This window comes from Anarhichas minor, unplaced genomic scaffold, assembly GCF_050575085.1.
Source record: "Anarhichas minor isolate MPS153535 unplaced genomic scaffold, ASM5057508v1 ptg000073l, whole genome shotgun sequence".
Classification (NCBI taxonomy): domain Eukaryota; kingdom Metazoa; phylum Chordata; class Actinopteri; order Perciformes; family Anarhichadidae; genus Anarhichas; species Anarhichas minor.
This window is the reverse complement of record NW_027466519.1, coordinates 1,939,785-1,967,550: the sequence shown is the minus strand read 5'-3', so window position 1 is coordinate 1,967,550 and position 27,766 is coordinate 1,939,785. Positions and strand designations below refer to the sequence as shown.

General features: G+C 44.6%; 2 protein-coding genes across 2 annotated transcripts in view; both read left to right on the top strand.

The window, feature by feature from the left end:
* The window catches only part of palm2akap2 (PALM2 and AKAP2 fusion), a 60,063-nt gene extending 38,467 nt beyond the window's left edge, over positions 1 to 21,596 (top strand). Inside the window, exons 9-16 of the mRNA XM_076079450.1 lie at positions 14,775 to 14,990; positions 15,222 to 15,578; positions 16,027 to 16,125; positions 16,212 to 16,313; positions 16,451 to 17,912; positions 18,110 to 18,285; positions 18,848 to 18,886; positions 20,048 to 21,596. Coding sequence (XP_075935565.1) covers positions 14,775 to 14,990; positions 15,222 to 15,578; positions 16,027 to 16,125; positions 16,212 to 16,313; positions 16,451 to 17,912; positions 18,110 to 18,285; positions 18,848 to 18,886; positions 20,048 to 20,182 — 2,586 coding nt within the window. The 3' untranslated portion in view covers positions 20,183 to 21,596. The remainder of the gene's footprint in view (positions 1 to 14,774; positions 14,991 to 15,221; positions 15,579 to 16,026; positions 16,126 to 16,211; positions 16,314 to 16,450; positions 17,913 to 18,109; positions 18,286 to 18,847; positions 18,887 to 20,047) is intronic.
* Positions 21,597 to 24,434: 2,838 nt separating this feature from the next.
* slc46a2 (solute carrier family 46 member 2) overlaps positions 24,435 to 27,766 on the top strand; it is a 9,020-nt gene continuing 5,688 nt past the window's right edge. Inside the window, exons 1-4 of the mRNA XM_076079555.1 lie at positions 24,435 to 25,061; positions 25,427 to 25,597; positions 26,364 to 26,591; positions 26,848 to 27,019. Coding sequence (XP_075935670.1) covers positions 24,582 to 25,061; positions 25,427 to 25,597; positions 26,364 to 26,591; positions 26,848 to 27,019 — 1,051 coding nt within the window. The 5' untranslated portion in view covers positions 24,435 to 24,581. The remainder of the gene's footprint in view (positions 25,062 to 25,426; positions 25,598 to 26,363; positions 26,592 to 26,847; positions 27,020 to 27,766) is intronic.

The window sequence follows — 27,766 nt, the reverse complement described above, 5'->3', positions numbered from 1 at the left end:
AACATAATGTGAATGCTGAAATAAAAAGCACATTTTTTTCAAAAGAGTGAAAAGTAGAGGCTGTCACAGAGTAGCAGTCGATTAAACCGAAGACAGAGAGAGAGAGAGAGCCGGCTCATGCTCACAGTAAACCACCTGAGGCCAGACTTCATTTGTTTGCTCCGGATTTGCTTGTGTTGAGTTTTGGATCTTTCTCTTCGCCCTGTAGCTGTTGCCATGCAACTTGCAATTCTTGTGATTGACAGCGTTCGTGTTCAACGAGGGATGGACATTGCTGGATGTAATTGGCTGGTGGGTGTCATTCGTGTTATTTGTGATCAGAGCATCAGAGGCATTTTTGCAGCACAATGTTAGTCATTTGCTGATGAATAAACACATTTTAGGTCAGGTAATCAAATCCTTGTCTTCACAAAATGCACACTCATGGTCCAGATATAGGCAAACCAACTCACTTTGACCCGGTTTTCCCACCAACTCCAATCATGCTGATTGATTTTGACTTTGCTGTGAGTGCAGCTGACCGGCACAATATCAAAGAGGGGGATGCAGGCCCCAGAAATCAGACGTGTCTCTTAGAATAATTAGAGAAGACTTCAATTCTGTTTAATCTTGGACTTGACAGCTTTTATTTATTTTGCATAAACAGCAGCGCCCGTAAGACGGGCAAACACATCCACCTGGCAAGAAGAAGCGAGGAGGCAGCCTCGCTTCAGATCTTTTTATTCAACGTGTCTCACTAAAGGGAGGACAGATTGTCTCCTTTTGGGTCAATTTTTGGAGCCTCAGCAAATCTGCATCAGTAAAACAAGGCACAAAAGCTCCACAGCGAAGCCACCGATGACGTTCAGGTCAGATTTGATCTGTAACGTTCAAAATTGAGGGTTGAACTTGTTTCTATTGTCCGCGCTCTATTTAGAATCGCTCCTCGTCCGTGTTCTGTTTACCGTTTTGTTTGGTTCACCATTTGGAATTTACCAGCTGATTCTGGAAATAACGAAGCGAAGCAGCAAACTGCCAATTCAGACGGGAGCGTTTGCCAATACCTCTGCTGGGCCGGGGGGACAGAAAACTCCCAGCCAGCTCCCCGTTTGATGAGATAGTCAATGACAGGAAGTACCTGCCATATACTGAATGTCCCATTGACACCATCAGTGTAGCTTTAAGGTTTCTGTGTGTTCGTGCAGTCCCTGTGTGTGTGTGTGTGTGTGTGTGTGTGTGTGTGTGTGTGTGTGTGTGTGTGTGTGTGTGTGTGTGTGTGTGTGTGTGTGTGTGTGTGGGGGAAGTACGTTTTCCGTCCCCACCCCTCTCAGCACAGCGGACTGTGGGAACATTGACAGGAACAACACACTTATCAACGATGACTTCTTCCTCCAGACCTCTCCCTTTTCCCAGAATACACACACACACACACACGCGCACACACACACACACACACAATCACAGGTTACATAAAAGATGTGTGGTTGATGGTGCTAAAGCTCGGTGAGCTACGAGTACACAGGAGGTGGAAAGGCGAATGAGGTACGGGATGAGAGAGGCCGACGTGATGACAAGAAACAATGAGTACAAGGAGAGATGAAGGGCAGTGCAGGTGTGTGTGTGTGTGTGTGTGGGTGTGTGTCGGGGGTAGGTGGGGCGGGGGATGTAAGGCGAATGTGGGTGGGAGGTGGAGGAGGGTGCTATAGGAAGTCTGTTCAGTCTAGCACAGCTCCAAGTGTTGTTGACATTAACCGGCCGATGGCCTTTCAATGGCCGATCTGTCGATGGGCCGCCGCTGGCCGTCTTCCAGGAAGAGAGTGATACTCCGCCTCGTGTTATTGGATGAAGTCCCAAACATTACAGTTAAATCAGCGCTGTTCAGACGGACACTATACCGTCACAGATACACGATTGTGGTTTGATTGAGGACATAGTGGATACGCAGTATGCCGCGGCCTCTCCGTTAGCAGATGTAACGAGCGTGCTATCAGCTGACAATGAGTGGACGACATGACTAGGAAAGAAAACTTGTGGCTGTTTGTCACAAATCATGTGAGCCAGCTATAACACTGAGCCTTGAAATGCAGCTTTGTCAACAAAGCCTCCTAATGTTTGTGCACGTATGACGTAGCTGGGATTTATTATAAGTTCTTTAGGCTGTGAATGACACTTTTGTCTTTTCTATTTTTGTTTTTCTCATGGGAATGGATGGCGAGACACAGTAGTGTCTGTGTGTCTGTGTGTGTGTGTGTGTGTGTGTGTGTGTGTCTGAGTTCTTCAGGTTTATTTCTGGTCATTTCTTTGATAATGCAGCAAAAATAAATCACCGTCACAGCTAGAAGAGAAGAGCGCATTGGAAGAGATGAAGAGGCCCTTTTCATAAGTGCCTAAAATGCTGTGAAAAGTTTGGATTCTTCAAAAGTAAAACCATTAATTATGTTCGAGGAAAAGGAAAAGCACAATAATTCTTTGTAAGTCTTTGGCACAAGTGCTGCGATTGGGTATCCAATTAGGGATGGTTTTGGTATTGTCTCATAGTCGAGCTGAATTGCCGTCTTGTTTCACTTCATTATTCAGTCTAATGTCGTGTTTATTATTGTTGATCAGGAGGGACGGAAATGTCCACCCGTCAACTATATTGCCACTTGGCGCAGAAGCTACTGTAGAGCAGTTAACTCATCATTAGTCATGTCAGTCAAAGAAAGACGCATAGCTGCATTGATCCCGCCCATGCTTGTTTGGAATACATTGTGACTCCGGCACAGGACGATAACTTCCTCATTCATTCTGCCTACAAAGCTCTAAAATGCTCAGCTAATCTATTTGGTTTAGTGTATCTTCCACAAGGTAACACTTTTTTTTTTTTCCGCCATATTATTTTGAGAGTCATGTCACTTTGAAAATGACAATGAAAGAAAAAAAGAAATCTTGAATTAAGCACCTAACAAGGTCACATTCCTCATTCTATCAAAGCATTTTGTCCAGTGTTTTGGGGTATTTGTGTTCCAGAGAGGAAGAGAACTGAAGGGATGCAGGAAACGTAACAATGCAACCCGGGCCATGTGATGGCCACCCTTACACAACCCCCCCACCCCCCCACCACCACCCACTATTGTCTGCAACATCCACCGACTGTTGTTGCGCCGTGCAGCAGAAGTCATTCATTTAACACAGAGCGAAGCACAAAGCACCTGTTGGCACGAATACCGTGTTCACAACAAAGACACAAAGTATAAATGCGGCGCAAGAACACGGGGAACGGGACGTAATTCGGAAAAAAATGCCTTTGAACGGAACATTCCTAACTTTTAAAACTGCAAAAAAAAATAATTGGCTGATGCTACGAGAGAGCTGCATTGCTTTCATATTTTCGCAATAAACAAGGAAGAGTTTGATGAAATACTAAAGCAGATACGTTATCTGTAGTTCCGGGAAGTCGGCAGGGAGGTTGACCTCATGTGTTTTGGTGGTGGAAAGCTGCAGAAGTCTCTTTACCGCATTCCAGCTTCAGACTGGAATGTCAGAATGCTACTTGGGCTTTAGGTGTTACTGTGTGTGTGTGTGTGTGTGTGTGTGAGGGGGGGGGGGGCGCCGACACCTGTACGTGTGGCATCGTTTCTTATTCCATCTTGTCCATGTGAGAGCCCTAGCCGAGCAGTGGAACCTCAAAGTCACGGCATTTTTAGGAAGTGAGGTCATGTCGGCCAACCGCTACTTCTTCGGGGGTTCGAAAGAATTTGTGGTTGAGGTTCAACCATCTGCTTCGCATCTTGTCTATGGGAAATTATCCATGCAACATTTTTATCCACTTCTAGTTCAACTATGCCTTAAAACAAAAAAAAAAAGTTTTGGTATGAGGCACAAAAAGAAAATAGTCCTGCAGATGTTTTTCAACCATGATAATTCCCTCTATGCTGTCATTGCTGCTGTCACAATTGCTCTCTCAGCTTGCCGAAATACATTGAAGGATTTGCCTGCGCGTTGCTGGAAGCTCGTCCGACACAAGAAATCCTTAAGTGCATCAGAAGAAGATTAGGTAGCTGGAGAGAAAGAGGAAAAAAAAAAAAAAAACGATAGATTGCAACACTTCATCACAACATGATTCCTGGAATGTGCTAGATGTCTCCGACTGTAACAGCATCTGAGGTCAGCTAAAGGTTAGCGCTGCCATTCTGGCTCATAGGTCAATTAAGGTCAACTAGAGGTGAAGTGATAAGGGTTAAGTCCTGTAGCTGAACCAACTTTGTGTTAGTTATTTGATTTGCAATCATTTTGATGATATGCACTTTAGGAATTTACTGGGAGGGGGGCGAGTCAGTAGAGACATTTTGTTTGTACAGTGGTAACAAGCAGAGACATTGAATTTAAAGCTCATCAGCAGGTCTTACTTCAGGTCATGTCATCCTAACTCTCTCTGGTCACGTGTTTGCTTTCTAATAACAAATATATATCTCTGTTTTCACTCAAGAGCGGTTGCTGTATTTCAAATACCGTCTTTGGGAACGAAGCACGATCTATATAAATACTGCAACAGTCAGGCTCAGACATGTTTACTGTCACCAGGCTGTTCTCTTCCTGTGTGAAGCCTCCGTCCTCCCGCTGTCTAAATACTGCAGGCTAATGAGCCGGTTTCTGGAAATAGACAGGTGATTAACAGAGAGGCAGAGCAGTGAGCTAGTTAATGCTATAAGCGAACACTGGGAGGAGGCTCCGTCTCTTAGGACAACAGCGCTAATGGGCTTTCTAGTCTTTTATTGGGCTGCTCGGGCTGGGTCATCTCTAGCCAACGCAGCTTCTAAACACAGAGCCACAGACAGGCGAGTCTTGAGAAAGTGCCAATACTCATCAAAACGACTATTTCCATTTAGGTCTGTTATTATGAAGCGCGTTAGCGTAGGCGTGCAATCTAAATGTGCTGCGTTCGGTAAATGATGTTGTCCAGTCAGCCACATGTAGGGATAACAAGTCAGCTAATTACTGCGGCTGGCTTGCGCGGGTGTGTTTTTGGGAGGTTTAGGTGCGTCAAAGCCTTTCTAAACATAGCCAGCTGACATGAGTGTGAGTGAGTGTTGTGTCGTAATGAAAGTCACCGATCGAATCTCTCTCTACCCTCAAACTGGCTTTAAACTGATGATTTGAGCTAATTGTTGGCAACATGATATCATCATTTATGGGTGGTGCGTCGTGATTGGCCGATGATGTTAATGATGGCGTGGTAGGCAAATGCATTTGTGATGTATGTGTTCTTAAAAAAAGAAGTCCAGCAACTTTGCATTTATTATACACCGTGTTCAAATTTTGCGTGACACTAATGGCCTCTTTTCGCTCTAAAAAAAGCTTACAAGTTACCTTCCTGAATCTGGACCTTCAGCCCATTGGCCGGTGAGCCTCACTGTGTGGTCTCTGCACCGAGAGTTCTGTGGGACCAAATACTTTCAATGGAAAGGATTACAATTATATGCTCGGTGGCGTTTTCTTTCACTCACAGGCTCACATACACACTTAAACAGCCACGACCACATCCTCCAAAGCCTCAAACTCAGCCAACCATGTGCCACCCCCACCCCCCCTCCTCTAGAGAAGATTTATTCCTTCATGTCTGTCCTCAGCTTATTTCCTGCACGTTCATCCTGTTGTCTCCGATTCTGATTGTCTGATTCCATAGAGGCTCATCTTTTATCTCATAACCTTTAGTTCTGAGATTACATTTTAGAGACGGACTTCTTTAGGAGTTAAGGTTTTAAGAAGACGAGCAATAGATGAACCAGAGAAGTGCCGTTTTTGCTGGAATCATCAGTCGCTGTAGGGTGCATTGAAACGGTCACGGTCATTGAATTCACTGCTTCCATGTGTGTGTGATATAATATGATATGAAACAAAAAGGAATGTTAGTTCAAGTAGTGTGTCATGCTGAACTACCAGCAGGAGAGTCACATAAGAAAGGGAGGCTGAGGAAAGGAAGGGAAGGAAACCGTTCTGTTATTTGGTCGTTCCATTTTTATTTGTATTATTCCTACCCTACGTGGACGATCACAGTCAACATGACAGAGAGAGATATTTTCAGTATAGCTGCAGTAGAACTAAACAGTAAGTTCATTAAAAATAATGATTAGCTAAGGTCAGGTTTTAGTGCGAGACCCTCAGAACTAACGAGCAAATGCAAAAAAAATACCATTTTTAATTGAAGGCCATTTGATTCTCAAAATACAGTTTATCACCGGTCTGCAGGCCTCTGTGACCATGTTACTCCTCATTTAATTTGTCTGCTCCACTTAGTTGATTGGATACTAATCAAATGAACTAATTACCTGTCATGTGTCCGTAGCCGTTTCTGGGTTCCTGCTGGCACAAGTCAGTAAATTACTCGTGGTGAAGTTGATCGCAGTCAATAATGACGAGCAAGCAGAACAAAAGCTCAAATACGCCGTCTTTGACCCTCAGCGGTCAACTCTCACAAATGCAGCCGGCGCTGGATAAGCCAGCTAAGCTGCATTGTTTTGACTGGGCCTGAACGCTCTGCTGTGAAGCTGGAGCGCTAATGGGATCTCAGTTTTACCCTCCAGAGTCGGGCCGTCCAGCTCTTTGGGCCGTTAGCAACCGCTATAACATAGAAAATAACATAGAAAATACACAGATTTCTGTCAAATAAGGTATCACATTGCCTTTACTGTACGGAGATGATGATACTTACAGTTGTGCGTGCTGCCCAGTCATCCCCCAGAGACCCATTTTGAGCCAGAAACAACCCTGAAGATGACCTCTGTGTGCATAAGGCTCTTTAACGGAGCTTTATTTCGCAACAATGGCTGGCTCACTGTGCATTAACCGTCACATAAGTGCACCGTTTCACCGGGCAGCCAGCCCAAGCAGAGTTTCGGTTTGTTTTACTGTCACAGTGTGAAATATTGTTACACATACACACACACACACACACACAGATCTGAGCTCCAGTTAAATAAATCAGTACGGTTGGTGCTTGGTCTCAGTCCAGGACGTAACTAATAACGGATGGCTGTTCAGTGTTAGTGCCGGACTGTGTTTTGTTCCAGTTGGTGCATGCACTTGTGCCGGAACTGTTGATCTGGTTCTCCGTCCCGTACTTGGGAGAGTGGTCACACTCTTTGACTACAGACCTTTGTTGTTTTAGAAGAGCCCTCCATCTGTGAGTGTGTGTGTGTGTGTGTGGAGCGTAGCATTAGTATTCAGCCTTCGAGAGTCCCACTGAAGCGCCCGTCGGGGCCCTTTGTTGTGCTTTGGTGAAGGGGGTCTTAGGGGGTGTGTGAGTGGTGTCGTGAGAGGCTTGGGGAAGGGACTCAAAAATCGCTGCCATGAGTCCAGACATGCAGCGCATTCCTCCGTAACACTCAAAAGGCTGCTTAACATGATTCCAGTCTGGGTGTTGTTTCGAGCTCTCTGGCACTGGGTAGGTGAAAATCCATTGTTATTTGGTTTTGCAGTGCTGCAATAATATACCGTCACTGTGTGTGTGTGTGTGTGTGTGTGTGTGTCTGTGTGTGACCCTCATTGTACCAGCCCTTCTTAAACATGGGGCGGACATTGCTTTATTGGCGCTGCACTGTTTGAGTGGGACCCATTTACTCCTTAGCCCTCGTGTGCTAACAGCTAACCATTAGATCAAGACAGATCTTCTATATTTCAGTTTAAAATGTGTCAAATTAACTAAACTAAAAAGCATCAACCCATCTTCCAAACACATTGAAGAGAAAATACAGCGCTTCATTGCTTTTTAAAAATGAATATCCCTATTTTGTGTTGACTCGGCTGATCTGGGTGTTGTCTTTAAGACAAATGTTGACCCCAGTGAACTTTTAGTCTGTGATTGTCTGTGTGTGTGTGTGTGTGTGTGTGTGTGTGTGTGTGTGTGTGTGTGTGTGTGTGTGTGTGTGTGTGTGTGTGTGTGTGTGTGTGTTCTTGTGCAGGTGGCCTCAAGTTTTTGGGTGTATTTCCTGTGTTGAGGGCCATTTCCATGGATACAAGTCAGCGCAGCTTCCTGGTTTCCTGTTTAGATAACCTGCGAGCTGTGATAGGCTTTAATCCAATCAGTCGCTTCCTTCACTTTTGCCGCATCATTTGTTTTAAAGTGTCCACCACACCCTTGTTTAAATAAACTGTGACTATCTTCTTCATCCAGCAAGACTTGAGTGTTTTTAAAATGCCTGTCAGAGACCGGAGGATCTAAGAGGGTGTTGGCCTTCGCTGCAGTCACTGCCGGACTTTGTGCTGCACAGCGTGCGTGAACGGACATTTGGTTGCTTTCTGGCTGCGATGGTTAATTGTGTCGTTCATTTTGTATTCTGATCAATCATGATCAACCTCCATGATATAAGACTGCTCTGGGCACTACGCTTTATTGACTAGTGTTGACCCAGATGCATGCAGTCACATGTGGACACACGAATACACCGTCACATATACTCCTGCTGTCTTCCTCTGTCTTCTCAACGACGTCTCTTTTCATCTTTCACAGCTTGGCCCTTACTGGACCCGTATAGTCGTATAGCTCTTCACTCTGTAAATCCCCAGCGCTGGGATAAAGACCATCACGAGTCTCTCTGTGTGTTACAACCCATCCAGGAATTGAACCCCCCCAGTGCATATGCAATAATTCGGTTACTGTCCCAGTTTCCTGTGACCGATTTCTCTACATCGTACGACTCAAGAGTTATTTCTAGCCTGGGAACTACATGTGTCGTGTAAAACAGGGATACTTAAAAAGGGACGGGGCGTTTCATTCCATTTAGTTGAAAACATTTAATTTCTTCTTTTTTTTGTCACTGATGTTAACCAGTCAGTTAGCAGGGACAGCTAGTGATTGTCAGACTGACAGGACGCACAGCTGCTAATGGGCACACGCTGGCTTTTGCCGGCCTTCCTTTGCAAATATAGAGTAAGATAACCTCTGTGACCAGTGGACCACCCTGTCGTTTCAAACAAGACTAATTTTAGGGAATAGGAAATATATCATTCTCTTCAGAAAAACTGCTTTGTCACTTGCTCATCTGGCTTTTAAAAAAGTAATCTTTACAGCACTAATTGGTGAAATGCATTGTGCCACCGGTACCTCTCTCGGCAGCGCCGTCCTCCATCATTTAGCAGCCGCTGACACAATAATGCTAATTGCTCTTGTAAATTCGAGGAAAGTGTTTCCAGTGCGTCTCCATGTAGTGCTTGTGAGAAGAGAAAGTGAACCATGACTCGGGTCAGCTCTGGTTTCCACTGGCCTGATCCTGTGACCCGTCAGGTACACGCTCACACACAACACCAAAGCAGACAGAGTAGCATTAGAGTGAGCCTGAGGCCTCAACATTTGCTTCTTTTAGTGGTGTTTACGTCTTCATTTTGGCATTGAAGTTACCGGTGATTGTAGTTTTAAGCCAAATAATGACAAAGAGTTATTTTAGGTAGCCTATAATGACAAAGCCTCTGATGCAGCGTTAAGACCAGCCTGTCACATGACAAGTCTCCACTAGAAGCACTAATAATTAAAAACCGGATGAGGCGGCGGCGGCTTTCATGTACTTTTTTTATTAAAAGGTGAATGCGACTGGTCCGTCACTCTAACCCTCGGACTGAGTCAACAGTCCCATGCTGATGATGACAGAAGAAAATACCATTCCCTCCTATCACTTCCTCCCCCCCCCTCCCTTCAGTCATCATCTCTTCATCATCGCCTCGCTGCCGGCCTCTTCGACTCCGTCTCCTCACAGTTTGAAAGGAGCTGCAGGTTAAAGGGAAAGTGGGCGAGCGACATACGTGTGGAGCGGGGAAAGAGAGGACTCGGTCCTACACAGGAAAGGAGGAGCGGGGAGCCACAGGGTGGATGTTTTTGGTGTGTGTGTGTGTGTGTGTGTGTGTGTTTTACGAGGGCCTGCACAGAAGGGGTCTTTGTGGGTTGAGGGCATCTGGAGAAACACACACACACACGTTTAGCCCATGACATCACAGCTTACTGAGCAGTCGGCAGGAATGTTACTGAGAAAGGAGAGGCTTTGTGGAGGAGAGGAAAGAGACGGGAGGGGAGGAAAAGGAGGAGAAGAAGAGGAGGAAAGGGCTTGGCCAGGGAAAAGTCCAGCACTCCCACTATCTGGAGCAGGACTGACCAAGGCTGGACTCAAGTGAACGGAGCTACGTAGGAAAACAGATAAAGCTTGTTTAAAAGAAGTCACACACACGGACGGTAGAACTTATTGATAGAAATATAAAACGGAAGGAAGCTTGCTCTTAACAAGCACTCCATGGATTTACAGATATAACTGAAATCGACTACTTATAAGAGCAGCAGGTGAGTACTCACCCTAGTTCACTTTTTCTACAGCAGTTTTGTTCTGCTGGAACTTCTGTATCGTCCGATGAGAACACCAACTTTATTTCGCAAACTGACATCACGTGAAATGTTAGCTGCAGGCGCCCGACAGGAACTACCGTGAAGGAAAAGATTAGGAAGTATAGGAATAGCAACTGCCAGTTTTCTCCCCCCCCCCCCCCCCCCCACACACTCTGTGTCAATGTAACCACGTTTAGCTTGTCGATGACGTACCACCACTCTCTAGTTCAACACCTTCCAAACTGTCTTAAGCGGAGGCTGACATCAGGAGTAAGAACCAGATAGCGCTGTTTGGCCTGGGTTCACAATCCAGGCTGGTTGGACCTGAGAACGCCATGCTAAACCAGCAGCAGGCTCCAGTTACCACACAGGATCGTATTTAGCCAGGAAACGGAGCTGTTACACAGCAGCTCAGTGGGTGAGCGTGTGTGTTGGAGGACGCACATCATCAGGCTTTCATTTCTTTTCTTTTTTTTTTGACATTTGCCATGTGCTCAGTCCAGTGTGTGCTAAAAAGAAGCATATGTCGCTATATTAGACATGGTAAATGTTTAGTTTTGGGTGAGAGACGTCAAGGTTGTGTGTTTACTTCCCGTTGGGGAGTATTAGGGTTTTCATAATCTGGTAACCCCCCCCCCCACACACAGCCTCTCAGGCACGCAGCCGAATGTGTATGTTGTTAGTGTGTGTATGTTTATGTGTGTGCGTTTGTGATTTTTGTGCATCAAAGTCAGAGAGTAAGCGTTTCCAGATGTGATGGGAATGGCGACGGGCGGAGAATGAGACAGCACTGAGACAGTAAAGTCTGACTCAGATAGACTCATGTTTGTGTCACTTTATTTGACTTTCCATTGAATTACTTGATTCACACCCCTTATAATATTAACCTCCAGACTCCCAGTTACCTGAGACTAATCTAAGCCATAATACAATATCTTTATCTTAACCCCAAACCTAACCCTAAAATCTGACCTTGGCTTGTCACCCAAACTTCATACTAATTGAAATCTCTAACCCTAAACTAGATCTGTTCATTATGCAAGACTGGTGAAAATGTCTTCGCTTTGTAGGATTTTCCTGAACTTTCCATCCTTTTTTTGGAATAAGCCGAAACAACAACACAGCTGGTACATCACGGCGGTGAGGGCGGTGGGACTATTTACACTATTTTCAAATTCATGTGACTGTTACATCGATACATGTATGTGCATTTACATGCTAATGGAAAAGTAACTCCTGGTCCAAGAGTCAGTTCAGATGTTGAAACAAACCGCTCAGAATTTTAGCTTTTTCGCTTAAGTTACATGATTTTTTTCTCCGCACTCTTTTCGCACACACACACACACACACACACACACACACACACTTTGCTCCTGGCCGGGCGTACAATGTCCCTCATCACAAGTATTTGAGTCCGAGCCTTGAGGACAGCTAGTTATGCCTGGAATGTCAGTTCACCTCAAGGAGAACCAGAACACACGTGAAATACACACCTCTGATACAAAAACACACACTTGAAAGACCACGCTCGCACCGTCATGCGCTGCTGCACAACTACAGCCACACACACACACACACACACACTCCTTATATTGTGTGTTGGTGTGTAGCAGGATAGCATTGCATATGAGACATTCCTGTACTATAGTACTGTTTTTCCTGAGGCAGTAAAGGGATATCCTCCCTCTCTGTACTGTCCTGCCTGCTGGACACACACTCCTACACACACACACACTTACATTCCTGCACACACGCGCACATGCAGTATACAATGGGTCAAATGTAAGAAGACAGAAGACCTCGTCTGTGTGAGTGTGTAAACAGAAGTGACATCTGGTCCTCACATGGTCGCTGATATCATTAACTGGGTGAAAAATTATTTGAGTGTGGGAGAGTGTGAAGAAAACAAAGAACCTGGAGATGAAAGGGGAAAAGATTAGCGTAGTTTAAACAAGTCTGTAATATTGTTCAGTGTCAATCATAGATAGTGTGGTTGAACAAAGAATTACCGTTGCTGAAGTTAAAGTTGATAAAGTAACTTGCTGCTAACAGTACGATTATTTGTCCAAATGAGAAATTCTATTGATGCTTTCACATCATAAAGGGTTATAAAGTTTGTATATTTTCACATGTTCATGTCCCCTTCAGTGTGAATTGTAATCTCTTAAAGGAACAGTGTAGTAGGACGATCTATTGCAATATAAATGGAATATAATATTAATATGTATATTTTCATTCGTGTTTTTGTTACCTTAGAATGAGCCGTTCTCCATCTACGTGTTTTTACAGTAGCCCAGAACAAACACTGGCTCTAGATGGGGCCTTTTGCGATTTGGCGTTTTCGCATCTGCCATCTTAGTTCTCCTTCACGCTTGGCACACAGGAGAAGTTATAGATGGTTGCAATCTCACCGCTAAATGCCTTCAAATCCTACAGTACGCACTAGACCTTCAACTTTTGGTTTAGCGCCATCATAACGTCAAAAATGTAATTTGTATCTTTGCTTTGGTTTACAAAATATGCAAACTAGTGACATTCCCATCAGCCTCAGCTGTACTTTGCGTTTAGTACTAATTAGCAAATGTTAGCACGCTAACACACAAAGCTAAGATGTTATCTTGGCAGACATTACGCTCACTTAGGATCCTCAATATAGCATTGCCATTGTGAGCATGTCACATGCCGATAACATTCAGCTAAATACAGCTTCACAGAACTGATAGCATGGCTGTAGACTCTCAGTCACAGAGATTACGTGTCAGTCGTGTGTTTTTTCTATCTTTCCCTTTCGATGCAAAGCAGCAAAATAGATGTTGAGTTGCATTCAATGTACTTGGAAATGTGCAAGGTGTTCCTTTTAGAGATTGTGTTTATTCTGACTGGTATATAACAGGAGACATGAGGATAGGAGGGCGGGGGGGGGGGGGGGGGGGGAGGACTGAAGAAACAATGGAGAGTAGAGGGTTCCTTCACTATAGACAAGACGGGGCTTTTTTTTTTATAATCCACCATGTGACTTCACTCGAACAATCCCAGAGAGGACCGAGGAAGCAAGAGAGGACAGAAAAGAGCAGCTGAGGGGATGCAGCAGAAGAGAGGATGAGGACCAATAAATTGAAAGGGAGAGAATAGAAAGATGATCCAGCTTTAAGGCTATATCGCCCTCTTCATGTTAAGTCTGAGCAAAATCTGCCACTGATTCCTGCAGTAAACGCGTCATGTAGAGAGTCAGTAGAAATGTCCACCAATATCATTAAATGGCGGTCAGGTAGTCTGAGAGTTAGTACAAAGCAAACACTTCCTCCTTATGGCTGTGTGTGCTTCAACTGAACAGTGGACCAATTCACTGAAGTGGTCCTCATTAATGTGGATGTGGAATGTGTCGGTCGGATGGTTCACCAAAACAGAAAAGGTCACAGGTTCGATTCCCAGAATGCCCGTGTGTCCATCTGTGTTAACTGTTATTCCTCAATATTATACTTACATCACTGGATAAAAGTGTTCCGCTTGTTATGAACTTACGTGTGTTAGTTCATTATATTATGGAAAGTTTAATTTCATTTGGAGGGACATTTTATTACATTTGGACAACTTATTTTGTCATCTAGCATCTAGCACACAATCCGTTTCTACAGGCTGTGTGACAAATTCAGCCGGGGGATTTTGGTTTTCCTTCCTCATAACAACTCCAAATGATTAGGCCTTGAGTCAGGCACCTAATCCAACAGCACAGCAGTGACGCTGCCCTGTGAACAGCTGAGGTGGGGAAGATCCAGGGAGTGAATGTGCGTAACGGAGCAAATATGACGCTGTTAAAATGGAAATATCCTTAAAGCTGTAGAACCCGGAGTGACTACTCCCTTGCCGGTGATGCACTTCGGACAAACTTAATGCAGAATAAGTATTACGTTAAAGTGTCAAGTGATACCATCGGACATAGATCCTTCGATAACAAGAGATTAAAACAGTTTTTAATGACACAATGTGAAGAGTAACATAAAATGTATTAATTCCCACCTGCAGTTATAGAAGCTCAAGATACCTCCAACCAAACTATACATATGCAGGTATTCAGCTCACTGATTCATGCACAGAACTGTGAAGTTCTTTGAACAAAGAATCGTTTTCAGTACGATGGAAGATTGGTCTGCTCTGACCTAAAGCAGCAGAATTTGAGTTGGTGCCCTCTAGTGGTGGGATCCAGTCAGAACACACTCCTGCTGCTGCAACACACTGCTACTGCAATGCAGACGGACAGACTTGTGTGTGTGACGGGTGTCTGTATGAGGTGTGTTATATATTCTATTGGAGATGAGGAAGAGCTCTGGGAAAAGTAAAACGGGTTATCTTTTAATTCCTACTTTGAGCAAACGTTGCTCTTATTAAAGTGGTCATACAGTGTGCACGGTGTCTCTGAACCTTGCGGCCTTCGTTTGTTTTGTCGACACAGAAACTGTGGCGGGCAGCCGAGGATGTCAGTGACACAATACCGAGAGAGCGGGCCTTGAAGAGCGTCAGCTTCCAGGAATCGGTCAGCGTTATCACTGACAGGCCTGCAAACATGGAACTGGAGAGCCAGCAGATCCAACATGGCTGCCTCAGCAGCCCCAGCAACCGAACTCACAATGCAGTGATGTCAGAGACTCCTGACAGCGAGGTGGTGCAGGTATGCAGCTTTTCTGAGCAAGACCCAGCTCAAATGGAACTGTGCCAATTTGTTTTGGTGTGAGTGTAAATTGTGCTGGTTATGTCACAGTCTACGGGGATAGTTAATGTAATGTCCAGTAATCAGCTCATCTGCATCGTTCCTCATAATATAATAGTAGGAGGAGTTTCATGAATATTATCGTACAACAGTTGTACACAACAGTAATTTCATTATCTGCCGTGTCCACAGGAGATCCGCTACTTGGACCAGGTCTTAGAAGCCGCCTCAGAAACACCCACCAACGGAAACTCTTCTCCGTCAGAGCACAGCAAACCAATCGGCATCGATGGGAACTCTCCTTCCGTCTGCGTGTCCGCCTCCTCTCCTGTCAATCACCAATCGATTGTTGTGGAGGGGCTGAAACAAACCACGTTCCTCCACCAGGAGGACTCTGCTGTGAGGACCAACGGCCATGTGCAGGGCGAGGAGTCGGGGAGGGCCAAGTTCGAGCTGAGAGCGTTTCAGGAGGAGAGGCGGCCGGCGAAACTCTTCACCCCAGGAGAGGAGCAGCAGGTCAGGGTGACGAGGAGGCGACCCTCAGGGGAGGTAAACGGCTGTTAGATTGTGGATCAGCTGTAACAGACACAGTATTCAGACACACAGTAGCAAAAAAGAACACAGCGGTAATGTTATTGTGAATCAAAAGTGTCAAATCAAGAAATTAGCCTTTTAGCTCAAAGGGAAGGAATTTTTAAACGGAAATAGTGTCGCAAGTTAACACTGAGTAACACAAGCACTTGTGAGCAGTGACCCAAAAATGGTTAGTTCTAGTTCAAATATTCAACAAAGATAAGTAAAGAGTGATGACCAGTGGAAACTGTTTTAAGTCAACCACTGAACTCTAAGTCCCCTGGAAAACAAGATCATTTTCAGTCGAGTCACACTGTTTATGATCCACCGATCAAGATATGCATACATGTCTTTGCCAGCCTACATGTAATTAAAAGCTTATGCTAATGGGAAATAATTGGGACTGCTTTTTAACCTTTCTCAGGTTCAGGAGCTGGAGCGTGAGCGTCAGGAGCTGATCAAAGACCAGGCAGTGAAGAAAAACCCCGGGATCGCCCGGCGCTGGTGGAACCCCCCGCAAGAGGTAGGCCTCCCCTTTAATCTTTGCTTTGTGTATTGACTTCCAGACAAACTGATTGTTTATTCGGTTGATTCATTAATTCATTCAAGGTTCCTTTGGAAGACCAGCTGGATGTAGATCAGCTTGAGTCCCTCAAGAAATACCAGGAGAGGAAACAGCAGAAAGAGACTCACACTTATACATACACACAGGTAACACACACACACACACACACATAGGACTAGCGATGTACTTCATGTTGATGATTGATTCGATTTGAGGGCCAACCTTGTTGTTGTTATATTTCTGTCTCACCTTTGTTTTCTGTCCTCCCCATCTCTGTTTGCAGCCCCAGGTCTCAGGTCCTCCCACAATGGTGACCTTTGACCCAGAGCTCAACAGGAAGGAGGACATTTCGGAGGAGCAGATCAACTTCTCGTCTGCCAGAAGGCAGTTTCTGCAAGGGGAGGCGACCAAGCGCGACGTCGCTCCTCACATGTATTCTGCCAAACCCTTTTCGAAATCCACAACCAGGGGCAGCCAGTGGAGCAGTGACATCGTTGCAGAAACCGGGGAGGGTCACGTGACCTGGTCTGCCGAAGAAGTTGCAGAGGAATTTACCTGTGCGCGAGCTGTAATGACAATCCTGCCTGACGACGAGGAGACGAGGAGCCATTTCTATCCAGGTTTTCACCCAGAGGAGTCTGACTCGGGATTAGACGAGTTATCTCTCCGTTCTCAGGACACGACGGTGTTCAGCTTGGATAGCATTTCTGACAGCGGGGCCTCGCTACCGCCTACTCCGTTGCCACTTACCCCGGTGTCACCGCCCACCCCCCAGCCCACCACGCCAGTCAATGGGCGGACCAGCGGCAGTCCAACGGAAGACGTGCTGGAGTACCACGCAGGGGTACTTGTCCAAAATGCCATCCAAAATGCCCTGGCAGCTCAGGATGGAGAGGAGTGGCAGCCGTCTGAGTTGAATTCTTCCCAGCTGAGCACCCCTGTATCTCCATCCTCGACTTCAACCAGTAGCCCAGTGCCAGTTTCTTCCTCCCCTGTGTCTTCTGGCGGAGCTCCCAGTCTCCAATCACCCGTGTCCACCAGTCCCGCTCCATCCAACCTGTCCCCTCAGCCAGACAGGCGGCCAGAAGTAAGGGTCTTATCCCAAGAGAAGCCTTCCGAATCGCAACACGCTCTGCAGCAGCAGCAGCAGCCCTCCAGTCCAGCCCAGCAACCACAACTCCAGACGCCGTCTCCGCCTCCTTCTCAGCCCGTCTCGCCACCACAGAGGCCCAAAAACGGAGGCCCCCGGATCAAAATCCAGTCCTCTTACGCCAGAGCGCTCGCCTCCTCGGCGCCGCCTCCAGCTCAGGCGCCTGCCTCTTCCTCATCAGCGGCTCCGGTTCCCAGGCCGACCCCGGTCTACCGCCCCCCTTCTCCCCCGAGCGCGGAGAAACCGGAGTTCAGCTACTTCAGCAAATACTCGGAGGCGGCGGAACTGCGTAGCACGGCGGCGGCGGCGCGAGGCCCCGAGGCGGAGGCGGCCAGCGGCCCGTTCCGCCTGCGCTCCAAGAAGCAGCGGACTTTGTCCATGATCGAAGAGGAGATCCGAGCAGCTCAGCAGAGGGAGGAGGAGCTGAAGAAACAGAGGGAGGAGAAGCCCGTTGTGATTGTCCGCCCCAGGAACTCCTCCAACAGCCTGGGCCCCGCGAGGACGGGGATGCGGCAAACCAAGATTTCCCCAGCAGATAAGATGAAGAGCAACAGCCTGCCAGCTAGACTCACACTGACAGCGAGGACAGCACCAGGTTAGTCACTGCTGTATCGCCTCGCTAGGGTGTTAGTCATTGGTCCCTGGAGAGACTATGTATGAGGTTGTTGTTGTTGTTGTTGTACTAGAACAAAATAAAAACTCAATTATTTTCTGTTGTACAAAGCCGTTGCTTGGTGTGATCATGTTGATTGAACAAACCGGCCTAACTCCATGTTTTTCTGCGATGTGCAGGGAAGATCGAGAAGGTTCGACCTGTGCCGCCTGTCTCACCCTCACCCTCAGAGGGAGCCCTGTCTGACGCCGGCAGCGAGGACTCTGGAGGACGACCCAAGAACTTCATGCAGACGCTTATGGAGGACTATGAAACACACAAAGTGAAGAGGAGGGAGAAAATAGAGGACAACAGTGTGAGTATTTGAACCTGGAGAAACTACATGGTACACGGATGAATGCTTCCATCCCCCTGACCTTTTGGCAAGAGCTAACACTGTATTACATCAAAGGGAATTTCCCGGCCTAATACTGGGAATGAAATTGAAAGTGAGTCACGTCCGGTGGGGGGGTTTCTGTCCTGTCTCCATCTTTTTTTTTTACGTCTGGCGGTGTGTCATTATTAAGAATTAGGCCTCTCTTGAGAAGAAGTATTGGATTTCGGCAGACTAAACCGTGAAAATGAAAGTCTTCAAAGAATCACTTGATGGAAAAAATGTTACATAACCAGAACATGTCCCAGACAACAGTTTGACTTTCTTCATGAGCAGCAAACACTTTGAACACAAGAAGAGATACATCTCAGGGCAACAACGTCACATTGCTTACTGGTCATTTATATATTTTTTAAGATATATAACAGAATTTATCTTGAACATGCAGCAGGAATATTGTTGTGATCTTGTTGTTGTCTATTCATGATGACATCACATGTTTTTGACTATTTGTACTGTTGCTTCTCTCCTGCTGGTCGGTCAGTATGCCCGTTTGTTGCTGGTTAACGAGGTAACCACTGAGGTACCTGTCTCACCTAAAACCCGTTCACTCCATGAACTGCCTGTACCGACAGACCTGGGACAGACGAAATTGAAAACTTTAAAAAAACATACCCTGGTTCCTACCATTAGAATAAACTGTGAGGGTTATCTTTAGTCTTATTCAACATTGTAGATGAGTCTACAACAAGAAACACAAAGTATTTCACTTCAATCAGACTCACGGATATGAAAGTGGTCAAGAAAAACAGAATGGGGATGTATTATTTATTTAGAAATGCTAGACAGGAAGGATTCTGTAAAGGAAACCAAATTTTGTTTTATATCTGATCCCAGGTCTGCTTGTGGTCTCACTGCATTACTGTTCTGCTCTGTGGTGTTGGTGCTGCACGTGCTTGTCCTCCCCCAACCCCCCCCCATGCACATTTGTCCTCTGTCTACAACACATGAAACAAATCGTAAACTTAGAAGAAGTTAACAAATATAATATATTTTCTTCTAAACACACAGCAAGCTTAATTCAAAGAACACAACTGTTAAAAAACCTGCTTTCCTAAGATGTTAAATGCGGTGGATGTCTATGTTGTGATCGTCATCGACTGTAGGTCATATATAAATTGCGAGCATCAACACTTCTACTCAAGTAAGAGCTTAAGTAGTGCTCAGGGATTTGAAAATCCATCATTTTCTACCCACAATGCACTTCACCTTCCCCCTGGACTCCTGCTCACAAAGACATCTCTCCTGCGTGTGAAGATGTGCTCATGTGTTTGTAACTGTGTGTGTGTGTGTGTGTGTGTGTGTGTCTTGGCATGAGTGTGTGAGAGGGACGCATTTAAAAAAATGGAAAGAAATCTCGTGTTGAAGCATGAAACTTTCCCAGAAATGGAGTAAAATTACTTTTTGTTTTTATTGTTAAATACTGCAGGTGCGCTTCATCTTGCTGTGTTTTTTTTTTTTGGATGGATACAACTCAAGGACTCCTTTACTGCAGGATGGTTTAACCAAGCGCTCCCTCAGTTGTTGGCACACAATGCATGCCATATTAAAGTCACTGTGGTGTGTTTTGTTTTTGTGGTTGTGTTGCCGTTATATCCCTTGAGGCTGGTAAAAAGCATGGGGTGTTTAATAGTGATCAGTTGGCTCATGCTAACTATTTCTTTGTTGTTGTTGTAATTGACAGGTTCTGGAGGCGACTCGCGTCACCAGGAGGAAAAGTGACATGGCACGGAAGTGGGAAGCCGGTATCTACGCCAACGAGGAAGGAGCGGGGGAGGAAGAAGAGGAGGAGGAAGAGGAGGAGGAGGAGGAGGAGTAAACGGCTCCTCTCAGAGACGGTTAAGGGACTGAGTGGAAAGGTGGAGGAAGAAGAGGATGATGGGACTGAAGGAAAAATGCAGCGAGGATAGGGAAAGGCAACAGTATTTATTTTACTAATAGTATTCTGATGATCACATGACCCGCTGGCTCGACCAATGGGACTAACCGAAGAGATGCATCAAGTTGTGGTGTTTTGGACCTGACGATTGAAGGCCGACAGTATGTTAAAATGGCCGAGCATGTGAGAGACATTTGAGGTGTTGAGGTGAGTTTGGAGAAAGGTCAGTTACGACAGAGACACTTTGAAAGGGTTCTATGTTGGTTAAACTGATCAGAGGTGTATTTGGTTTTAAAGGTTTTTACTAGTTGGTAGACGCTGAATGACTTAAATATTCATAGCATTTTCATTTGCCTGTAATCTTTTTTTATTTAAATATGGGCTGAGATCTAAAGATTATATTGAGACTTGATGATGGTTTTGGCAACGGGTGCTTGGCAGTAATAACCCCAATCGTCTTCAAAATGTGCGGAAAGACAACGCAAGTGTGTGCATTGTGACTCTCACGAAACGTCTGACGAAAGGAGAAAAAGCAAGGCCTAATTTCTGTAATGTCAGATTATTTTGTTTTACCTGGATTCAGTGATGCTGCAGGAAGGCCGGGATGGGACCTGAAGCATCACTTTCAGAGCCCGTGAAGGTTGATCTTCTGCATCTCGCAGTGCCGCAGTACACCACAGTACGGATCGAACGCACATACGACGCGTTGGTGGGATCTCTCGCAATCCTTTTAAGCATCTATATTAAATCGTAAGTGCCGACTCGAGGGTCCTTGAACTGTCGAATGCTAGCGAGGAAATATTTGAAAACTAGCATCAAGGTTCAACTTTGCCTTAGACCGTCAGTAATCGTGGGATGCACGATACGTACGATGTATTTTATCTTCTCCTATTCCGTCTTGCTACAGTTTCTGTAGACTTTAGAGAAAATTACACAACCACATTAGATAGAAAGCCTGTCATTGAAAAAATATTCTTCAGTGACTTTGTGTCTAGTAAGTGACGGACAGACAGGGATGAGGGAAGCTAACTGCGGGTCATGTTCGCGTCACTTCAGTCAGCGTGTGTATTAATTAAAAGGGCTGCGTCGGGGGTTTTTATATTCTACAAATCACTTATTTTACATTCGCTGGCTGCGTCGCTTCGTTGACCTGTGATTTCTGATGTAAGCAGTCGTTTCATGTATTATACTGCGGTAGGACTGTGTATTTGATATATATGAACATGTATGTTGAGATTCCAGTCGGGCAACATGCCACGCATCTACTATACTTTGCTAGCTGAGGATAAAGTTTGATGAAACATATTGAAAAAGCTTTTTTTATTAAAAAAAATGTTGTTATACCAAAACAGAATGTCGTTACTTAGAGAACCGTCCGCTTGTGCTTTTGAGTCTATTTAACAAGTACTGGTTGTGTGCATGACACTCCTTTCCCCCCCTGAAACAAGCACACAACGAGCAGCAAGAAGAAGGCAATAGACCATCAGTAGAAAGGCTGATAAACAGGTGTGTTCATTGTGTATGGTAATGACAGAACAGGGGGAGATTTGGGGGTTGTCAGTTTCTTTTTAGTTTTTTTTTTTACTGAATATATCGTGAGCTTTGATTTTGCAGAACGATGTGATTTCCTGTTTTGTTTGATGAGCAAAGAATAACTGCAACACACAGGCCTCTATGAGTGTGGTGATGCTGCGGAATGTCCCGGTGTACAAAGCAGCGTTCAGCTTCCAAATAAAAAAAAACGGTGAACACGTTGAAATGTTTTTAAATGAGTAATTAATAGAAATGTGCCAACATGGCTGTAGAAAAACAGAACTTTTGAACCACTTTAACTGAAAAGTAGCAAAGATGACTGAACTCTCCAGTCTCTGTTAGCTTGTTTATTGAAGCCTTTGAGATTTATTTTTCCCTTGTGAACCGCCGGTCACAGTTTTGATCACCGCATCTGTTAGCATGTCCTGTTCAAGTGTCCTTCCCCCCCCCCAGGAACTGACCTTTCGGTTCGCTCACGAACACACTGAATGAAATCTAAATAATTCAACCCGAGGTAAACTTGCACAAAAGATAAAGAGGTGCGGGACACATGCTAACCCTTGGCAATAATGACTCTAATTTATTTATTGTGACGGCCCCATCCCGAGTGCAACTTACCTGACTCTATTTAATTATCTATTTTAATATGTTCTCTGAGGAAACGTAGTGCCAGCAACCAGAAGTGCGTGATGTGTCCATTTCCCCCTGAAACAAAACAAACCCACAATGGTTCCAGAGAATCCTCCTCGTTCTTGTTTTATTTCGACACATAATATTGTATATAAAATGAAAAAAGGAAAAAAAAAAGTATTTAAAGGACTACTGTCCCATTTAATGAGATGTTATTGTGGTGCAGCAGATAGTGTATCTTCATCACAGTGGCAACAGAGGTAGAGCCGATGCTGATATGAGATTAATTTACCGCGCGAGTTAAAGGACAAACAAAATGCTATTTTGATGCAATACCGCGTGAGAGTTGTTCGATTTTAGAGGAGCTTGAACTGACATTTTTCAAGATGAATGACGGACACAGATCCTTTAGTGCCGGATGATATTTTTTACAGTGGCCTATTCTGGATGCCAGCTGAGCTCCTCCTGTATCTTAAGCTTTATTCACAGCACGATTTGAGTTTCAAGCGACAACAGCTTCATCCCTAGTTTACTGTAGCTGCTGCGACACAATGTAAAACTGTATTATTGTGTACACACACTGTCCTCATTTTACCTTCAAAGGACACAATCCAACATTAGATACACTAGAACGCTTTTGAAATGGTTATGACATCATGCACACGCAGAGGAGTTCTAATTGTGTGATTTCTTATTATTATTATGATTATTATGCTTTCGTTGTTTGAATGAGATGATTTATTTATCATTTTTAAATGCTGGTTGCTTGTTCTGGCCTGCAGAAGCACCTGAGCTTCAGTGTGGGACTCACACTGTCTGTCTGTGTGGGTGCGTGTGTGTGTGTGTGTGTGTGTGTGTGTGTGTGTGTGTGTGTGTGTGTGTGTGTGTGTGTGTGTGTGTGTGTGTGTGTGATAAAGCAATCCTATTATACAGTATAACCTGTTCCTATGTTAACCACTTGTATGCTCATACTCTGCTTTGTTATTTTATAGCACATGTAAGGCTCACGGTTATACACCTACGATACATATTATGGATATTTTCTCATTAAAAACAAAACCTGTACATTTCTGACTGGTTCATTCCTGTTCTAAAAGCCACAGTCGTGGTCTTTGCATTTTCAGCCAATTAACTAAAAACTATATATATATATATATATATATACTGTCAAGACTGTCACCAATTTTTCCAAGTATGATATAACTAAATGTACGCTGTCATTTATTGACCAAAATCTTAATACTTTCTGGTTCCAGCTTCTCAAATGTGATGATTTAGCAGTTTGTTTGGTGTTTTATATCACTGTCAACTGAATCCTTTTGGATTGCTGGTTGTTGGTCAAAACAAGCAAGATGGGCTCCGGGAACATGTGATGGCCATGCTTTTAACCATGGTTTCACATTTTTACACACTAAACAACCAAATTATTATTTGAAAAAAGTAATTTAAATTGAAATAAAAAGTAAATAAGGACATTAGTTGCGGTCTTAGATACATTACCTGTGAATTGCCTGATTTTCATTGTGTCCTGACATGCTTTTCTGCCGGCTGGTGGAAAATGTATGTGGCTGTGCCACATCCAATCAATTTCAGCAAACATCCCAGAATGATTTAATGCCAAAAAAAAAAACTAAGGTATCAAACACGCATTAATACTTTGCAGTTAAATATTTAACATTTATTCCAACATGAAAAAAAGCAGTAAATAACACTTCAGGACATCATATTTGTGTGGCGGGGCACTAGCGCCTTCTATTGGCCAGCCGCCAGTTTTCTGCATACCTGAACACAAGAGTCCCGTGGCAATAACGACTGTTGCGATTATTTTATTTTCTCTTTAAACACAGAAAAAACGAAATGAGTGTCTTCATCGAAATAAAAGAGGGAAGTGCTGTTTTGGATTAACTCTGAAATGCATATGTGACTCCCTGGTTGAGCACATGGGTGCTTTCCGAAATTGCTCACACTCTATTACGTACCATCACGCCCGTTTTGTCAGCGCGTAAAGAGGAGGAAGTGTGGGCGTGAGCGTTTTTATTTCTCCCTCGGTGCTTTAATTCCAAACACTATACTCACTGACTCTGAGGGACACCGAGTGTAGCGCGTCTTCACTACATCAGGATGATTTAAGTTTAACAAGGAAGTCTTAGAAGAGGCTGTTATTCAAAGTATCACCATGGTCACGCCGAACCTGTGCCAAACTGCCTTCGCGGTGCTCCGGCGCATAGAGCCCGCGGTCGTGCTGGAGCAGCTGGGCAGCTCTCTCTTCACCACCGCCCTGCAGATGGTGGCCAAAGACCGCTGCGTTAACGCCACCTACCCGGACGCCCACCTCTCCAGGGAGGACAGCCAGCAGAGAGCCATATCGGACTTCTACATGACCTACAACCTCATCCTCCATCTGGTTCCGATCTTACCTGCGCTGCTGCTGGCCAGGTTAGGCGACCGCGGCTGGAGGAGAGTCCCCATCGCGGTGCCGCTGTGCGGGTACGTGCTGTCGAGTCTCACCCTGCTCCTGGTGGTCATCTTCCGGCTCCCGCTGGGGGTGATGTTCGGCGGGGCGGTCTTATTCGGTCTGTCCGGTGGCTTCGGCGCCTACTGGCCCGGCGTGATGACGCTGGCTGCGCTCTCCTCCACGGCAACTGACCGGTCCAAGGTCAGTACTGTCAGACACGGTTCCCCAGCCTCACAACAATAAGTAGGCCTACTCACAGGAAGCTTATGTATATGTATCATTAACCAACAAAGTAATTGCCTAGGCCTATTTGTTCATTGCAAATCTGCATTTGAGGTAATAGTCTGGACAATGTGACAAAAAGTAAAAGACTTAACGCTTAATCATCAGTCATAGCCCTTAATGCGTGTAAATTATTTGCAAATGCTTTAACCTAACCAGGAATAGCAGGAAAAACAACACAAAAACAACAACCTTATCACAAACGAATGGTTTTAATCCTGTAATAAGTCTGATCATGAGGTCAACCTTTTAAAAGAAGTAACGTGTGCCCATGTCCCGAGCAGGTGATCATGACAGTGGAGCTGCTGTATGGGACAGCGGGTCTGGTGGGCAGCCTCGCGTCAGGTCATCTGTTCCTGCTGTACAGCTCCAATTTGGAAAATGGAACCATCCTGATCACCGTCGGCGCACTGCTGCAACTGCTCTGCCTCATTCACTCCATCTTCCTGCTGCAGGTCAGCGTGCGTTTTGGTGTATTACTCTGTTTTGTCTTTTGTGCATATTTAGATGCGTGTGTGTGTGTGTGTGTCCCCGGAGCGTACAATGTATGGCTCCGCCCCAGCCTTGCATCTTTCTCTTGTATGTCATGAGGAATGAATCCCGACAGGTTATATGTGCCACGTTTGCACTGGTTGACGCAGGAGCTCTGCGGATCAAACTAAACTCTTTCTACTACTCTAAACGTGTTGTATTAAGGCTGTTGTAGCCTATATACTGTGGACATGAAGAGCCACAAAAAGAAAGTATGCAGACACTGGAATTAACTCACTCCAGTAAACTGTGTGCATTTTAAGAAAATAAAAAAGTTAAACCATTTAGAGCAGGGGTCTTCAACGTTTTTCAGGCCAAGGACCCCCAAACTGACAGAGAGATGGAGCAGGGACCCCCGACTATATATATTGTATAAAATTGTGTTTTATATTAAATGGGCCTAGTGCCATGTATAAACACACCTCTTTATTGTGCATTCAATACTAAGCTATTCAAATAATACACAGGTTCATATATTCATGTTTTCATTTTAAACAGGTACAGTGAGTAGGGACCCCCTGTTGAAGACCTCTGATTTAGAGTAACAAACAAAGCAGTGCCATATCGTCATAACCACATTTCCAGCTTTTTATCCCCAAATATAGCCCAAATATTCGCTCTACTGCAGCAGCTGAGCAGTGCACAGCTCATGCAGATGTTAAATGTGTTTGTGTGCACTTTCATTTTAAGGTGAAACACCGACCCATCAAAGAGCCAGAGGACGCCAGCCCACTCCTTCCTGATAACTCCAGTGAAGTTCTTGTGGAGGCTTCAGTGGAGGCTCCTGCTGAGAGAAACAGGGTGAACGTAGTTCTGCTGGTTCTAGCTGCCGTCCTGTACGTCTCTGCAGTGGGAGGAGCAGTAGAAATGATCGAAGTCTTTGTGCTAAAAGAGCCACTCAACTGGAGTGCCACTCAGGTGACATTTTGTCTTCTTTGCATGTTTGAATTAGGTCTTGTGTTTGGATATACCTTTTTTTTTTTTTTTTTTAAATGATTGAAAGTTGATCCAATACAATGATTAGACATGAACAGAGAATATAATCAGTATAGTGTACATTGATTTGATCTTGTTTCACTTTGACTTGTTTTTCTCTTTCTTTTACTGTTGCTCTTTCTTGTTTGCTGTCCAATTACATCCTTTCCCTGGTTTCATGTTGTCTCTTTTCCTCCAGGTGGGTTATGGGCATGCAGCAGGCTGTACGATTTTCCTCACTAGTTTCCTTGGCGTCATGGTGTTCCGTCGCTGCGTCAGCGACGTGAAGCTCATCCTGATCGGCATGCTGTCGTTCGCCTCTGGAATTTACTTCATGTCCTTCGTCAGGACAACCTCCATGTTCTACCTCGGTAAGCATCGTAGACTGAGGCACAGTTTGTGTGATGGATCATGAATAATGGACATTTGAACTCTAGTAGTTTGCAGTTCAGGCGATATTTCCTTCCTGCAGTTCTATGTCGTAGCCCCTGATGAAAGCCAAAACTTTCATGTTGAAAAAAGTCATAGAAAATGATTATTTATGGCTTAAAAAGTCATAGTATAGTTTGAAAAAAAAAGTTATATTATTAGTATATGAAGTATATCATGTCGCAAGAAGCATAACAAAGTCATAGTTTAGTGTATCTAAAATAACTAAAGTATTCTTTGTCAAACAAATCATAGAAAAGTCATAGTAAAGCCTGTGGTAAAAAGACAATAATTCAACCAATGCAAACATGAAAAGTCAGTAATCAGCAATGTGTTGTGTGAAAAATTCTGAAGCAAACAAATAGAAAGCAGCAGCCGGGTCAGCAGAGGAAGAGCTGTCCATTTCAGGTGGTGCACTTTTATAGCTGGAACTGCATTACATGTTCAGGTGTGTCTCATCAGCTGACAAGAGTCCTGTAAGAAAAAGAAAACCCAAGTGTATTTCAGTGGTCGCCACAATGTTTAATGTTTGATAAAGTCATTAAAAAGTGACTGTATAGTATGACCAGAAAAATGGATGAAATATTCTTCATCAAGTATGTTGAAAACAATCATATAAAGTATAGTATGTAGAAAAAAGTACTAAAAAATTCATTAAAAAGTAGGCCGAAAATAGTTATAGCATAGTA